The 12,483-nt window shown below is 39.8% G+C and overlaps 1 protein-coding gene across 4 annotated transcripts in view; it reads left to right on the top strand.

The window, feature by feature from the left end:
* Nucleotides 1-79: 79 nt before the first annotated feature.
* The window catches only part of LOC130911144 (centrosomal protein of 295 kDa-like), a 37,276-nt gene continuing 24,872 nt past the window's right edge, over nt 80-12,483 (top strand). For 3 of the 4 annotated variants that reach the window (XM_057828901.1, XM_057828900.1, XM_057828899.1), the window contains exons 1-6: nt 80-390; nt 2,406-2,606; nt 9,222-9,346; nt 9,416-9,509; nt 9,577-9,690; nt 9,754-9,894. In XM_057828901.1, coding sequence (XP_057684884.1) covers nt 292-390; nt 2,406-2,606; nt 9,222-9,346; nt 9,416-9,509; nt 9,577-9,690; nt 9,754-9,894 — 774 coding nt within the window. In that variant the 5' untranslated portion in view covers nt 80-291. Of the gene's footprint in view, nt 391-2,405; nt 2,607-9,221; nt 9,347-9,415; nt 9,510-9,573; nt 9,691-9,753; nt 9,895-12,483 lie in introns of those variants that run through there. The other variant, XM_057828902.1, reaches the window with a different exon arrangement.

The raw sequence follows: 12,483 nt of genomic DNA, 5'->3' as shown, positions 1-12,483 counted from the left end.
GATTCCACAATGCGCGGTAAAGTGGCGGGAATTTTAAACTACCGGATATTACGTATTAGCAATTCGAAGAGTTACGGAGATTGCGCAGATTTAAATGCATGGAAATGTCGTTTTGGTTTGCGTTGAGTATTTTTAAAGGTGGCGTTTGGCCACAAAATGTTTTATTCTCTTGTCGAACTTCGGTTGAGTGACGGAGCGCTTGCGACCCGTCGTGTTAACAAGCTCTGCTAACTTAGCAGAGCTGCAGCTAGTTCGGACATTGCCACAGAGAAATGTTTACGCTGAGGGACGATGGCGAGACGGGTGGAAAATCTAAGACCAAGCCCCAACGAAGAGGCGCTTTTACTACGAGAAGAAAGGGAAAGGAGGCGAAAACTGCGAATACAACAGGTAAATAGGAAAGGAAAATCATTTTTTGGCGTTTAGACTGTACGCTTTGTTTGACGTCATATGTTTTCATTTGGTTACCACAGTTAAAATTCGCATCGGTTTTTTTCTCTTATTCGACACCCTTCCAAATAGTCTTGTGAATGCCAAGAGAGCCAGATATTTACTTTTGGATGATTGTAAGCCCCCCAAACTCTTAATTTGGTGGTGTTCTCATTTTAGCAATTCCCAAAATACAAACAAATAGTAATGAACCCTTTGGGTGCCATTCACTGCAAAAGACTTCCAATTGACTGGCAAGTTCTGACAGAAAATAATCGATGATGAATTGGACTTCTTTTGCCACTAATGGTAGTTTTTAATGATATACAGTGATCCCTCGTTTTTCGCGGTTAATGGGGACCAGAACCCACCGCGATGGGGGGAAAAACCGCGAAGTAGCGCCCCCCATTTTTTTATTTTATTTTATTTTGTCCCCCAAAACCTGTCCTGTTCAGCTGCTTGGTTGCAGGAGAATTTAATTTTATGTATATTACATTATTCCTATATTTTTTTTGTGTATACAGTACACAAGTTTGAAACGTAAACGCAATATTAATATACATTAAGATGCATTAGATGAATAAAATTTACTCACCACACTAATGATAAATTTGATGAATGAAGAAAAAACTCCAGAACAATGGATATGAAGATAAAGATGATTTATTGAGAAGCTTGCTTGCGCTGTGTTTCACCAGTCAATAAAATGACATTTCTGTATCTGTACACGAGCTCTGTTTTCTTGTATTCTTCTATTTATTGGAGCTAAAATTAGGGTGCGCATTACAAACGGGTACAATAATTTCCCCTAGATTTTACTAATAAATTTGGGGTGCGCATTATACACGGGTACGCCTTATATTCGGGAAATTACCGTACATTATTGCACAATAAATATAACATGAGACTTGTGAATAATGTAAAAAATAAAAATTAATGCACCCAAAGTTGTCAAAACACCTCATGGCGAATGAAGAGGACTCCGGGATACGCACATACACATACAGTAGAGGTCCCTCTTAGCCAGTTGGAAGCTAGGAAGATGCTAAGCAATAGCCAATGGCAGAGCAGCTATAAGTATGTTACATTCAGTAAAGTTAAGTAAGCTACCCATACAGTATTTTTGCCTTTCGAATCCTGAAATTTCTTTTTACGATTTACGATACAAAGCTCACGATAAGGAAATCATTCTAGCATATTCTACAAACAACTAATAAACAGAAAAACAAGCTTCTGCTGTGAATTGGAATAAGTTTATCAATAGTAGACGTCCAATCCATTTGAACTGGGAGGGTGGCAGCGAATGAACGAATGCCTTCAAACGGATTGAACGTCTATGGCTGGTAGTGGCAGCCAATGCCAGGCATTGGGGTAATTTTGGGCCATTTAAGGTCATTTACCTGTTGATTTTCAGTTACTTCCTGTTGATTTTGGGGTATTTTATGGGTCTCTTCCTGTTTATTTTGAGTTACAGAACAAGAAGTGACCTGGGAATTACCCAAATGAATAGGCAGTGACTCAAACTCAGCAGAAAATCACCTGTAAATGCCCTAAAATGATCAGTAAGTGGCCTGTAAATGCCCTGAAATGATCAGCAAGTGGCCTGTAAATGCCCTGAAAATTGGACAGAATGACTGTGAATGCCCTGGTTTCGAATGAACGAACGTTCCCAGTCTAAATTGATTGGGCGTCGAGCACCGTCAATGCAGCCTTAGAGTTAACTGTGACACTATAATGGTGGAAGATTTTGGTAGCAACTTGTTGGTTCATTTTTATTTTTTTAGACATTGACACCTTTTTAAAACGTTATCTCGATTCTTGGCAGGAGCATATTGATAACCTTTTGAGATACAAAGTATCACGATATATCACAATTTCGATATTTTGTCACATCCCTACTGTACATATACCTGAGCTGGAAAAAATGCGTTTTCAACTGAATTTTTGTGTGAATTGGAAACTCGTCATCTTTTCAGGTTCGTGAGCAGCATAAAAACTTTGCACTGCAGACCCGGCAGAATGTGGAGCAGAGGCGTCGACGGGAGTTGGAGCTGCTGGGAGAGGAGCTGCGGCAGCAATGGGAGCAACAGAGGAGTGACAAACTTCGCGCCTTACAGATGCTCTTTGAAAAGAGCCTCCAGATGGTCGGCCAAGGACAGAGGATGGCCAAAGAAAATGTAAGACCATAGTAATTAGAGGTGTGCAAAATTTCCGATTCTTAGATTATTCGCGATTCGGCCGTGGAAGATTCGAGAACGATTCACAAACATCCAAATTCCGATTATTGAAATACAGTATGTGAAGTAAAGCGGAAGTACACAACACTCAGCGCGCCGCGCGGTCTTCGGGACGCAATGGAGCGAGGAACGAAGCGAGAGTAACTTACCATCATGCTTCCCATTACCCGGCCCCTCAGGTAATGCCAATGCTCAACTCACGGCTCTAGCTCAACTCATGCAACGAGATAAAAAAACACAACAACATACCTGACTGCTGCCGAAAAGCTGCTACAAAGTACATCCATATAATGTTACGGTGGATATCATTTATATAGGACTAGATGCAATATAGATTTGGTAGTGTTAGCAGCACATCTACAAAAAGCTAGATGCGGGCGTTATAAACGGCCGCCATCTTAAAGCAGTACACTTCCCTGCAAGGCTGTTGTAGCGAACCTTCCAAGCATACCTAATTAACTTTTTATCTAAAATACTCCTAAATCGGTAAAATATTGACTTCAATCTATCTTTAAAATAGTTTTAAAACTTTCACATGTCGAAAGTAGACAAAAGGGAAATTATGGAATAACGGGAGCAATTTTAACAAATTCAACAGTTGATTCACAACATTAAATTAATTGAATGTAGTTTAAAGCTGCTGATACAAAATGGGGACTGGAGTTTTTTATTTAATGTTATTTTTGTATATTTGTTTACTGCTATATGTTAACTTGATACTGAAATAATAGTGTGGTTTAGCCTGAGAGTATTTTTGAACAATTTTGTAACTAATGTACAAAACATTAAAAAAAAAAAAAAAAAAAAGGAAAGAAAAAAAAAGGAGGGGGGTGCATCAATAATCGTTTTATAATCGAATCGGAGCCTCTGAATCGTAATTGAATCGTTAGGTGCCCAAAGATTCCCAGCTCTAATAGTAATAGCTACTGGTAGTGGGGCAGACGTCAACAACTACATGATTTGACTTAGTTGTGACTAGAGGTGTGCAAAATTTCCAATTCTTAGATTATTCGCGATTCGGCCGTGGAAGATTCGAGAACGATTCACAAACATCCAAATTCCGATTATTGAAATATGCCAAGTAAAGCGGAAGTACAACACACTCAGCGCGCTGCGCGGTCAATGAGGAACGGAGCGAGAGTAGCTAAACATCATGCTTCTCATTACCCGGCCCCTCGGGCAATGCCAATGCTCAACTCACGGCTCTAGCTCAACTCATGCCACGAGATAAAAAAACACAACAACATATCTGACTGCTGCCGAAAAGCTGCTACAAAGTACATCCATATAATGTTACTGTGGATATCATTTATATAGGACTAGATGATATAGATTCGGTAGCGTTAGCAGCACATCTACAAAAAGCTAGATGCGGGCGTTAGTAAACGGCCGCCATCTTAAAGCAGTACACTTCCCTGCAAGGCTGTTGTAGCGAACCTTCCAAGCAAACCTAATTAACTTTTTATCTAAAATACTCCTAAATCGGTAAAATATTGACTTGAATCTATCTTTAAAATAGTTTTAAAACTTTCACATGTCGAAAGTAGACAAAAGGGAAATTATGGAATAACGGGAGCAATTTTAACAACTTTAACGGTTGATTCACAACATTAAATTAATTGAATGTAGTTTAAAGCTGCTGATACAGCTGGAGTTTTTTATTTACTGTTATTTTTGTATATTTGTTTACTGCTATATGTTAACTTGATACTGAAATAGTTGTTTGGTTTAGCCCGAAAGTATTTTTGAACAATTTTATTTAAAAAAAAAAAAAAAAAAGGAGGGGGGTGCATCAATAATCGTTTTATAATCGAATCGGAGCCTCTGAATCGTAATCAAATCGTTAGGTGCCCAAAGAGTCCCAGCTCTAGTTGTGACTAGGGTGGCCTTTTCCACAGCATTATAAAGGATGACACTTTGTGGCATTCAGTGGGGGGGGGGGGTCGCAACATCCAACTCAAGCTTATTCCCAGCAACAATACAATTTTCTATATAATAACAGTTATAGTAATTCAGTGATTCTAAGACATATTGTTCATCACATTAGTTTTCTATGGTCATATACTTCATAATGTATAGACGTGACACATTCGCCATTCACTGCGTCACGCTTTCCCGAAGGGGGGCGTCCCACAATCAGATTCATTTATTAGCAGTCGATCACATGCAGCGATCTAATGCCAGATTTCTGTTGAAAAAGTACGAAAGCTGTACCGCATACAAACAGGAAGTATTGTCTCAGGAGTGATTTGTTCGAGGATTCAAGGTAATTATTATATTTTTCGTTTCATGCATGCATTTTGAAACGTGAAAAAAACAATGGGAGAAATTAGCCGCTACAGCATTGGCATTATACTTCGAAATATTTACTTTTTTTTTTTTTTTGCTTTTAACTAAGAATTTACTCTTTTACGTCCACATCTATAAAGAATTCAGGGATTTAAGCTTTTATTCACAAGAATTTTAAACGGAAAAAGCTCTTGGTTTACATATGGCAGCAACTAATTTCGATACTGACCAGCCTCATAGTTCGCAGTATTTATGTAAAATAAATGGTACCTGCACGTTTTTTTTTTTTTTTTTTTTGAGATAGTGTGAAAGCGCGCTTAATTTGGAGACATCTAATGGTCAATAAGAATAACTGCTATGCTAAGCTGTGACCAGCCCTTGTACAAAGGTAGAATGCTTCTACATTAACCTTAAAAGCAACATGCATATTGGTCCAAAACTGACAATGAAAAACCGATTTCGATGTTATCCGATATTTTAAAATCCTTTTATCAGACAACTCAAGTAGAAAGTGCATATAAAAAAGCAACGATTTTGGTGACTGATGAGATGCAAGTTTTTTTGTTTTTTTTTAAAAATATTGTGCAGAAAGAAAAAAAAAAAAAACATTAGCGGCAACGACGACTGCCGGGTCTAACTTTGTAAACTGTTAACTGCTAACATGCTAATGCAAGCAACAATTGAATTAAAACTCACCAAATCCCTCTTTTTAACCATTTTGCTGACAACAGAAAATGACTCGTCTGTGCCAGTGACGTAGCTTATCAGATGTTTAAATAAAAATGCACTTTAGCTGCTCTCAGTGCAGCGAACACTCGTGAAGAGACTGGAGTGTGTTGCGTTTAGGTGCAGCTCCAACACAGACTCAAATAAGCTTCTGCTTGAACCCGCACAGAACGAAGCATATAAATTCAGGAATGTCCTGCTCCTGCATAAAGTTACTATGAAGGATGGCCATGCTAAGTTGTCCTAGGAAGGATAAATTTGTGGTTTTTCAGCTTTCCAAAGAACGCTCTACATATTAAGCCTTAACGATATATCGTTTAAACATCGCAATGTGCGCATGCGTGACACTCCCATTGCAGGGACGTGCGATAGTTTAAAAAAAAAAAAAAAAAAATTCCAATCCACAAACCTTTGTTCTGCTTCATTCGCTCGCACAGCCTCTGTCACCCCCTTTCCCAGCTCTGTCACTGCGGCACTTACTTATTAAAGTTAACGATGGCTTTTATCTGGCCAAAGAAGCCGGGCAGCAATCTGTCAATCATCGTTTAACTTGTTAAACAGTTTCTGCAAGGAAGTGTGGGCTGGAATGAATGTGTGTGTCTGTGGGGGGAGAATGTGGAGACGTTTGAGACATATAAAATAAACGCCAGACGTGATTATGAGGAGTATGTAATTTCTACATGTAACTCCAAGAGTCACAGCCATGTTAGGCAAACAGAAGCATTTAATAAAGCCAAGCATTTTTCTCCTACAGTTAGGCATGTGCCGGTATGAGATTTTTGACGGTACGATAACCTTAAGCAAAAATACCGCGATTTTACGGTATCACGGTATTGCAATTATAGCTCTAAAATGTGTTATTTTGAGATGGATTAAAAAAAAAAAAAAAATCCATTCAACAGGATTTTTTTTTTCACAACATAGTTGCAAATTGGCATATGTTTACAATGGCAACTTTAGGCTAATGACATAGGGGAAACTAGTAGCCATCTTGGCATGCTAACTGGCCCCGTTGCCTGCCTCGTTGACAAGCTTATAGTATTTGTTTTACCATCGCTAGAAACACTAAACCAGCTTGAGTGAACTTTCGTAGCTGGTAGGAAACGTTCATGACAGCGTTTACTTACCCTAAAGTTTGTGTAAAGTGACGTATGATACCCACGTAAAGTAAAAATCATGTTGGAGGTGTTGCCTACACGTCGGCTGACCTTCCTCCTCTAAGCCTCGGCAGTGTGTTCCTTTTCGGTAGCCGAAGTACTCCCATATGAGCAACTTTTTCTAATTTTGCGGCGGGAAAAGCTCAGGTGTCGTGTCACTGACAGACACAGGACAGAGCTACAACTGGAAAAGGATGGGTGAGCACTGCCGCTCCAAGCCACAGATTTCTCGCTACATTTTTGGGACCTCAAAAATGGCTAATACCTAACTACGGTATGAGGGAAAATTTCAGTGGTTTGGAAACCGTGACATTTTCATACCACGGTATACCTTGAAACCGGTAACCGGCACATGCCTACCTACAGTACATTATTGTTGTTTAAAAATGAATCAGTGGGACAGTTATGATTAAAACTGATCATAATTATTACATTTGAAGTGCTTAAAAAGCATTTATGATTATTATTTTTTTTTTTAATCATACTTTGGGGGGTAAAAGTGAGAAAAAGTCCCTATTAACCGCGAAAAACGATTGAATACTGTACACTGTGGTCATGATGAGTCATCCAAAGTCTTTCCAAACAGCTATTCAAGTCATCTAGTAAAAATGTCTTAAAAAAAAAAAAATATATATATATATATATATATATTTTTTTTTTAATATCGCAAATCCCTAAATATTTTTTTTTTATATCGCAAAACCCCAAAAAAGTTTTTTACAATATCGTTCAGGACTAATGCATGTATACAGTGGGGAGAACAAGTATTTGATACACTGCCGATTTTGCTGGTTTTTCCACTTCCAAGCCATGTAGAGGTCTGTAATTTGTTCTCTTCAACTGTGAGGGACGGAATCTAATACAAAAATCCAGAAAATCACATTGTATAATTTTTAAATAATAAATTTGTATTTAACTGCATGAAATAAGTATTTGATACATTACCAACTAGTAAATATTTCGGCTCTTAGTTCTTTTTTAAGAACCCCTCCTGTTCTCCACTCATTACCGAAGTAACTGCACCTGTTTGAACTTGTTACCTGTGTAAAAGACACCTGTTCACATGCTGAAACAAACAAACTCCAACCTTTCCACAATGGCCAAGACCAAAGAGCTGTGCAAGGACATCAGGGATAAAATAATAGACCTGCACAAGGCTGGGATGGGCTACAGGAAAATAAGCAAGCAGCTTGGTGAGAAGGTAACAACTGTTGGAGCGGTTAATAGATAATGGAAGAAGTTCAAGTTGACGGTCAGTCTGCCTCGTTCTGGGGCTCCATGCAAGATCTCTTACCTCGTGGGCCATCACTGATCATGAGGAAGGTGAGGGATCAGCCCAGAACTACACGGCAGGACCTGGTCAATGACCTAAAGAGAGCTGGAACCACAGTCTTGAAGAAAACCACCAGAAACACATTACGCCGTCATGGATTAAAATCCTACAACGCACGCAAGGTCCCGCTGCTGAAGCCAGTGCATGTCCAGACACGTCTGAAGTTTGACACTGACCATCTGGATGATCCAGAGGAGCAATGGGAGAAGGTCATGTGGTCGGATGAGACCAAAATTTAACTTTTTGGTCTAAACTCGGCTCGTCATGTTTGGAGGAAAAAGAAGGATGAGTACAACCCCAAGAACACCATCCCAACCGTGAAACATGGAGGAGGAAACATCATTTTTTTGGGGCTGCTTCTCTGCCAAGAGTACAGGACGACTGCACCGTATTAAGGGGAGGATGGATGGCGCTATGTATCTCCAGATCTTGGCTGACAACCTCCTTCCTTCAGTGAGAGCCCTGAAGATGGGTCGTGGCTGGGTCTTCCAGCATGACAACGACCCAAAGCACACAGCCAAGGCAACTAAAGAGTGGCTCCGTTAGAAGCATCTTAAGGTCCTCGAGTGGCCTAGCCAGTCACCAGACCTGAACCCGATAGAAAATCTATGGAGGGAGCTGAAAGTCCGTGTTGCCCGGCAGCAGCCCCGAAACCTGAAGGCTCTGGAGAAGATCTGCATGGAGGAGTGGGCCAAAATCCCTGCTGCAGTGTGTGCAAACCTTGTCAAGGACTACAGGAAACGTTTGGTATCTGTAATAGCAAACAAAAGTTTCTGTACCAAATATTAAGTTTGATTTTTGTGATGTATCAAATACTTATTTCATGCAATTAAATGCAAATTTATTATTTAAAAATCATACACCGGGATTTTCTAGTTTTTTGTATTAGATTCCGTCCCTCACAGTTGAAGAGAACTTGTGATACAAATTACAGACCTCTACATGCTTTGCAAGTGGGAAAACCAGCAAAATCGGCAGTGTATCAAATACTTGTTCTCCCCACTGTATATATATATATCTGACATTTGTGTTTAAATTTCACCTGAAAAGGAGCCTGATGTTGCTGCCATAGCACAAAAGGATGCGGAGAATCACGCCAAAGCAGAGGAACGCTTCAGAGAAGCTCTCAAAGAACTGAAATCACAGAAGCTTAAAGAAATTGAGGCGCAAAACCGGTAAGCAGTTTTTCAACTTCTTAACGAGAATATCTAACTATAATGCCAATAGATATTTTTTCTCCCCAGAACCATCAATGCCAGAAAGAAGGCAATACAGCTGGAAAAGGAGAGAGCATCAAAAGTGGCTCATCTCCCAACGCCAGCTCCAAATCCGATTTTGGTCAGTTGTCCTATCGCACTAATCCATCGGACCCCAAAAAACATGATTTTTTTCCCCCCACAAGTAGGCTATTAATAATGACAAAACCCACATGGGAAAGAAATCCGACGTCAGTGCCTTTGCGTCCACACGTTTCCACATGCCTGCAGCCACAGTGGACCGAGGGACAGATGCAAAGCAGGTAAAATGCTCACTGTTGATCCCGCGTTTTGGATTTTTGCACTAAGTGTAGTTATCAAAATAGACGAATGCACATGATGGAGCGGAGCTGGCGATGAAGAAGCTCGAGATTTTCCAGAGGGACGGCGAGAGGAAAAGAGTTGAGCAGATGGAGGCAGCTCGCCTTCGAGGGAAAAAGGCTCTGAAGAAAGAGCAACTTGCGCTGGTATGACATTTGACATCCCACACTTCACATTTTAATTCGTGGGTGTCAGTCATCTAGGGATGTCCCGATCCAGGTTTTTGCACTTCCGATCCGATACCGATATTGTTTTGCACTTCCCACCCGATACCGATACTGGCCGATACCGATACCGGCCTATCTGAGCACACCACAACCCCCCCCCCCCCCCCCCCCCAAGCTATTAGATGCTTTTAATGTTTCGTGCATTACTTACAATAATTGTATAAAAAGCCTCTCAGGTTTAAATAAACGACTATTTCAGTATCAAGTTAACATTTTAAAACAGTAAATAAAACACTCAAGTCCCAATTCTGTATCAGCAGCTTTAAACTACATTCAATTCATTTAATTTTGCAAATCAACTGTTAAAGTTGTTAAAATTGCTCCCCTTATTCCATAATTTCCTTTCTGTCTACTTTCGACATGTGAAAGTTTTAAAACTGTTTTGAAGATAGATTCAAGTCAAGATTTTGCCGATTAAGGAGTATTTTAGATAAAAAGTTAATTAGGTCCGCGTGGAAGGTTCACAACAGCCTACTAGGGAAGTCTCCTGCTTTAAGATGGCGGCCGTTTAGTTTTCCATACTTCAATGTTGCATATATACATACAATGTTGTCATATATACATATGATATCTATTTTCTACAGTAAAACGATGTTGGCGTAGTTTGTAGCGGCTATCAGCAGCAGTCAGGTATTCTTGTGTTTTTTATCCAGCGGCATGAGATGAGCTAAAGCCTGAGTTGAGCATTGGCATTACCCGCGTCTATGACAAGAATGATGTTTACTCTCGGGACGCAATGCGGCCCGTTTCTCATTGCGGCCCGAAAACCGCGCTGTGTATTAGTTCCGCTATACTTGACATATTTCAATAATCGGAATTTGGATGTTTGTGAATCGTTCTCGAATCTTCCACGGCCGAATCACTCAAGGATATAATGACGGCTGGGCATGATGTACCGTGGTTCTAAGTGTTGGATGGTGCGTCTTTACTCACGAGAGATAATGGCTCGTCATCCAGAATGAACTCCTCGGCAATGACTCTTGTTATTCCCTGGGCTTTGGGACTGTCGGGTGCCAGTTTGTCACGCATAGCAAAAGTTTCTGCCAGTGTTAGTTGCGTAGGACCTTTCTTTTTGTCTTCAGTTTTCTCAACATACGCCTTATATTGTTTGTGGTGGTATTTCGCTAAATGCTTGATTAGGTTGGTTGTATTAAAACTTCTTACAGCTTTACCACCACGCTTGACTTTATTGTGGCATATGTTGCACTCTGCCTTTTCTTCTTTGTCGTCGTTTAAGGTGAAATGATCCCACACAGCTGACATTTTTACCGATAGTCTCTCGGTAAATTGGGAGATGGTAATGTCGTGTGTTGAAGGTGTACCGTAAAATACGGACCGGATTTTAGGGAAACCGAAGCAAAAACTGGAATGGATTTTGTAAGTCGGTGCGCTGTAAAACCCCGACTAGGCTTAAAAAACTGGATCGGAAGTCTGGATCGGAATTTTTCCGTGTCGGCCGATCCGATACCGATGCGCATTTTTTTGCCCATATCAGCGTCCGATCCGATCCAAATATGGGATTGGGACATCTCTACAGTCATCTTTGCCGTAATAAATACTTATTAGTCTTAGTCGTATTTTAGTCATTTCAAAATGTGTTCGTCTTCATCTAGTTGTAGTCGACAATTCCTCCAAATGTTTTCGTTTGTGAACTTCAAAAGTTTTAGTCCACGAATAAATAAAGGTTTCCAACAATTTTGAATGAACATTGACAGACAAGCACATAATAGTAGAGTGTACATGGGCATCACATTCTTTGTGATGATAATACACACTCGTAAGGATAACAGTACATTATTTTCAATTAACCCTTTAACACCTTGGCCTGTTTTGTCCAAATTTGCATGCCTTTAATGTTGCCTTTATATTTCAAAGAAAAAAATTATCACAATGGCATGGTTGGGTCCCTTTTTTTTAGGATACCATTGTCCTCATGTCCAAACTGTTGTTTTCTTCACTGACCAATTGTAATCAACATTTTGCACCCAAAAGGACAAAAAAAATTCCGAAATTTGTAACATTAATGTCCCATTGACAACCAAACATGCTCAACGAAACGTTCGGAAGCTTGATAATATTTAATCAACTTGTTAGGATAAACATTCAACAGAAAAAAATGAAACTGAATAGTTTTATATTTGATAATTCAACAGAAACAGCTGGTATGGTCATTGGCGTTTTTGTTCTTTCTACATACTATGGTCAAAACAGGTTATATACTGTATACGTATATACAGTATAATCTAACACAAAAAGGGTTTGGAGGATATCTCTTTGTAAGGTTAGGTATTGCACCCATCACCTTATCAAAAGTATTTAAATACAATCTAGCAAACTGAGTGGCATACTCCATTTCCCTTTGAATAGGACACAGGGCAGCGTTGCAGAATATATCACAGAGCCCACTCGTCTGTCATTTGCGCACTGCTGTCACTTCTCACTCGCTGACTCATTCGGAGAAAATTACGACAAATCTAGCCCATCCTTGTCCTCGAGTTGATGAAATAA

The sequence above is a fragment of the Corythoichthys intestinalis genome, unplaced genomic scaffold (genome assembly GCF_030265065.1).
Source record: "Corythoichthys intestinalis isolate RoL2023-P3 unplaced genomic scaffold, ASM3026506v1 HiC_scaffold_23, whole genome shotgun sequence".
NCBI lineage: Eukaryota > Metazoa > Chordata > Actinopteri > Syngnathiformes > Syngnathidae > Corythoichthys > Corythoichthys intestinalis.
This window is presented reverse-complemented; position numbering and strand designations above follow the sequence as displayed.